The following is a 5664-nucleotide window of genomic DNA, read 5'->3' as shown; positions in this document are numbered from 1 at the left end:
CACAGTACTTGTGTAAATTAGGAGTTTTATTTGAAATTAAAAATTTTCCACTATACAACATTCAAATTATGATCATATACTCATATATATATATGTGAAGCTACTTAAAAAGAGTATAATTCTATTCATAATATATATACATATATAGGTAAGTCACTATTCTCTATTAACTTGTGGATGTTAAGTTAAATGGGAGTGTTACAACAGGAAAAAGCCAATAGACAAAAAAAAAAAAAAAAATATATATTATAGCAGTAATAATATAACAATAATAATAAAGTAGTAGCATGAACTTACGACAAAAGTTAACAATTTACCACTCAATAAAATAAAATGAAAAAGTTGTATTAATTGTACTAATAATGCAAAGATAGAAATACATATAACCGCTTTCATAACAGAAAAACATAACTTAAATAGCATTTTTGGCTTTTATTTACAAAATGACATAATAAATCTGAACAGTTCATATAAATAATACCTATTCATCTGAACTGTTCATAATATTTTCATCTTTTTTTTTTTTTTTTTTTAAAAATATTTAATAACACAATATTATGAAAAAAATGAAAAATCTCACAAGTAAAAAAATAAATATATTTTATGTAAAATAATTCATGTTATAATATTGCAGAACAAACAATAAAAAAATTAAACAAAACATATAAATTATGACATACATCAATTACATATAGATATATAACGCGATACATCTTTAATGATGTAAAAAAAAATACACTTTTTAACTTGTAACTGTATTTTATTAAGTTTTTTTTGGTTTTATAATTTGAATATTGATCAAAAGCAGCGTATAAACACCATAATTAAAGGCACTATTGTCATTGCTTTCTTTAGTGCTATTTGTATTTGATTATTTTATACACATTCGAGTATATACATATGCATATATACATACACACACATATACATACACATATTTACATACACACATATACATACACACATTTACATACACACATATACATACACACATTTACATACACACATTTACATATACACATATAGATACATATATATACATACACATATATACATACACATATATACATACACGTATGTACATACATATGAATTTCACTGAAATGTAGATACTGCTTTGCACTAATTAAAATAAAAAAAAAATTTTATTAAATGAAAACAACCCAGTTTACGCTTATATTTACATAAATATATACGTATACACATGCATACATATAGTTGAACTTTAAAAATAATAATATTTATATATATACGTACATTCCTCATCATAAATGTGGGCAATTATTTCATCTTTTAAAAGAGTATTAATATATTTTGTTAAAATATTGACATATATTTTTATATTCTCTATTTTTTTTTTTTTTTTTTTTCATGAAATATATTGAAAAAGTGTATACTGATTAAAATGAAATAAATTACAAATAAAAATACAACATACGTCATAACAATATTATGTGCATAATACTCATACAAATAGAAACGACTCATTCCCTAGCAACACTGTTTCCCCATAGTAACATAAATAGTGTTATTACATATTTATTTACATGAACATATTTTTAAGAAGAAAAATATATGGACATATTTTGGAAGATACGTCGACATCCTATTTAGAATAAATCGACTTATTTTTGAAGATGCATAAACATCCTTTTTATTCGTTGTCCATTTATAGCTCATTTTTCTTCATATGTGCACATATTAATACATATATATATATATATATTTAATTTTTTTTTTTTAATTATGGAAAAAATCACTTGCACATTTTATTTCAAATTATACATATTCATAAATTTAATAAGAGTGCGATAATATAATAACATCATAAATTAAAAGAAATTAATAAACCCCAAATTTGTATTTCAAAATATTTATTTTTTTTGAATAAGGCATTTATTGTTGAAAAAAACGCTTATTTATTATTTTCTCGTTTTTCTATCAGTACATAATATAAATAATACGATACCTGTTGTTCACTTATGCTATATAAATGGTTGCAGTGAATATATGCCACATACACATCATACCAAATGCAATATCTATCTAGAATCTTTAACATAGCTCTCATTTGCATTCATCTCATCATTAAAGAGACCCCTGATTAATGCAATAATGAAAACGCTTAAATGTGTGTAAATATATATATATATATATATATATATATATATATATATATATATATATATATACATATATGTATATACACATATCATTGGTAACTACTTCATCCCGCACATAATGAACACTTACATATAAAACAAATCAAAAAAAAACAAATATTAAAGATACAAGAATGAATAAGTTGCACTATTCCCAATTAAAGAATCTATTCCTTTATACATTAATATTTTATTACACATTTTATTACCTATATTGTTTAACCAACAATATAACTTGTAACTGAACAAATGCAATGAAAACCTATTTAATACTGGTGAAAAAAGAAAAAAAAAATAAAATAAATAAAATAAAATAAAATAAAATAAACCTTTTTATTTTTTAATAAACTTAATCATCCCATTCCACATATTATGAGATACTATATTTAAAATAATTTTATATTTTATTATCTGGAAAAAAAAGGAATGCTATCACAATATATTCATAATTACACAAATAAGAACATATGTAAATGCATTTACACACTTATAAATATATGCACACTACATTCATCAATTATTTATACTCCTATTAAAAAATATGTTAAAACATAACTGCATTTTAATTCACTCAGGAGATTCAAAAAATGAACACTGCCATTTATATGTGTAATAAATTATGTGTTTCGAAACTATGCGCCCCCCTTTTATTCTTATTTATAGCGGCTGAAATGACGTGTGCAAAAGTACACACAAGTGTACACATGAATATGTATATATGCATGTATCTGTGTATGTTTGTATCTATGTACGTATATGTATATATGTATGTATATATATACATATACAAATAATCTATGGGTACGTCCATCATCGTTCTGTGAACTGCTGAAGGAAGAAAGAAAGAAATTATATAAAATCTCTTGTGTACAAGTGCTCGATTTTTTTTTTTTTTTTTTTTTTTTTAATTAGAACAGAAAAAAAAAATAATTTGATAAAAATTACTATTTCTATTAATAATACAAAAAAAAAAAGATACGAAAATGTATAAACACATTTAAAATGTTTAGATAATGTCCACATATATTTAACAAAAAACATCAAGAGCATTTTTAACTTTATCAAAAATGTGTAATTTTTAATTCTTAAGAATATCTTTTTCCTTTTTGCTAATGCACTGCATATTTACACATAACAGAATATATACCTATTGTAAATGTGGCTGAAATTATTCATGAAAGCATTTCAATAATGCATAAATGTATATATGTATATATATATATATATATATATTCACCCTTCTGTAATATATCAAAGGGTCGTTTTTTTCCCTTTCTATTTTGCCATTATAACAGGAATTTTTGATTTATAAAATGTTCATCAAAATATGAAAAGAATAAAAAGTGTTTCTTTTTATTATAACTGTTCGAAGATGTATTGTACATATGTCAAAAGTTTGTTATAATCTTATAATAACTGTAAATCAAAACTTTAATGTACATTCTTTTTTTTTCTTTTTTTTTAACTGAAGTTTACATTCAAGTTCACATGCCCACACAACTTATGCTTCTTTAAACTAATAAATATACTTATATTTCATATTTTTATTTTAATTTATTTTTTTTTATTACACTATGAAAAAGAAGAATACATTTTACAAATTTCTTTTTGCACGGCATACTTAACACCAACTCTCACTAAACATTATTTTAATGTAAAAGAAAAATTTTACGCATAGTTCACAAGTAACATGTGTATATGTCCGTAATGTACAAATGCTTTAGTTTTCTTTACTGCATTTTATTTTTTTTTTTAATTTATTTTATTCCTTTTTTTTTTTTTTTTTTCTCATATAGTAATTTTCCATATCATAGATATGATGTTATAAAAAAAGAGCAAACGAAATAACCTTTACTCATATTATACATATATATGTGTGTGTATATATACATGTATGTTTCTATATATACTTAAAAGAAATATTTTACTGTATTACACAAGCCTTGTGTCAATTTTACGAAGATCGTTTTTTTTAATTTGAAAATTACATCATATATTATTTGCGGACAAATTAATTCATGTGCAAAATTTTGTTCATTTTATTTTATTATAATTACAATATAATGTTTAATAAAAAAAAAAAAAAAAAATAGAAATGTTTGAGAAAATTTCCATATTCTTTTGCATATGTTTGTACTTAATTTTCATAATTTAGATTAATAATTATTAATAGCTTTATAACTTCATAATTTTTCTTTTTTCATTTTTTTTTCACTTTACTAAAACATTTTTTGCATACTTTTTACGAATTGTGTTATTACACGTGGACCATAGAAAAAGGGAGAAATAATACCTTGTAAAAAACAAGTTGGTTAAACAGTCCTTATGTATGCCTTCATGGGTACATAAGCACTTATATATATATATATATATATATATGAATGCGTATGCATAGTTATGTAGTATACGGGAGGAACATCAACTCAAAATAAGATAATTTTTTTTTCATATGCTAAAGAATTTTTCTGTTAAATAGAATAACAGCAATTACACATACATAAAATATAAAACATGATATATAAAACATGATATATAAAACATGATATATAAAACATGATATATAAAACATGATATATAAAACATGATATATAAAACATGATATATAAAACATGATATATAAAACATGATATATAAAACATGATATATAAAACATGATATATAAAACATGATATATAAAACATAAAATATAAAACATGATATATAAAACATAATGTATAAAACACAGTATATAAAACACAGTATATAAAACACAGTATATAAAACACAGTATATAAAACACAATATATAAAACATAATATATAATTAAAATATATATCATGTTGCTACAACTGCACGTCAATTCGTTTTTAAAAAAGTCGTTTAATATACATAGTGCCATGTCAATACTTCTTATCCCCTATCATTTATTACGTCCCCGTAAACAAACTCAAAGAGTTGATCGTTGCAGGTTTCTCATAAAAAAAAAAGAAAAGATGCTGCATAAAATTAGTCTTACCAAGTACATGATGAGTACATTTATTAAAATTCTTTTCCTTATTGAATTATGTCATAAATGTTTAATTTTAAAAGGCTATCCATACATTATATACTTTTTTGATAAATTTTTTTTTAATATTTCTATATAGGACAAAAAAACAGTATAAAAATAGAAGACATTTCAGAGGGTACTATTACAGGTGGATGGGTTCTTATTAAAATAAAAAAGTTCATAAAAAAAATTATGAAAGAAAAGTATACATGTTGAAACGTAATGATTATATGTATATATATAATGTCAGGAAAAGCGGAAAAGGGTCAAATGAAACTATCATATGGTATTTTGTTAAGTAAAATAAGGCAAAGAATATACAAATGATGAATACTTTTTTTGATACTCTTTTACATATGATGTCATACGTTAAAATACTAATAACAACACACTAATTATTCATTTTATTTTGTTTATTAAAATATGCTACTACTTTATTCTTTACGTATATTTCGTGCGAGGGTATTTGAAGGA

The 5664-nt window shown here is 22.2% G+C and overlaps 1 protein-coding gene across 1 annotated transcript; it reads left to right on the top strand.

The window, feature by feature from the left end:
- Positions 1-4978: 4978 nt before the first annotated feature.
- PmUG01_14066000 (conserved Plasmodium protein, unknown function) lies at positions 4979-5357 on the top strand (the record flags this gene model as incomplete). Its single annotated transcript, XM_029008245.1, has 2 exons — positions 4979-5109; positions 5288-5357. The coding sequence occupies 2 exons, from the start codon at positions 4979-4981 to the stop codon at positions 5355-5357; spliced, it is 201 nt and encodes a 66-aa protein (XP_028864553.1).
- Positions 5358-5664: the final 307 nt, after the last annotated feature.

Source organism: Plasmodium malariae (genome assembly GCF_900090045.1).
Source record: "Plasmodium malariae genome assembly, chromosome: 14".
Classification (NCBI taxonomy): domain Eukaryota; phylum Apicomplexa; class Aconoidasida; order Haemosporida; family Plasmodiidae; genus Plasmodium; species Plasmodium malariae.
This window is presented reverse-complemented; position numbering and strand designations above follow the sequence as displayed.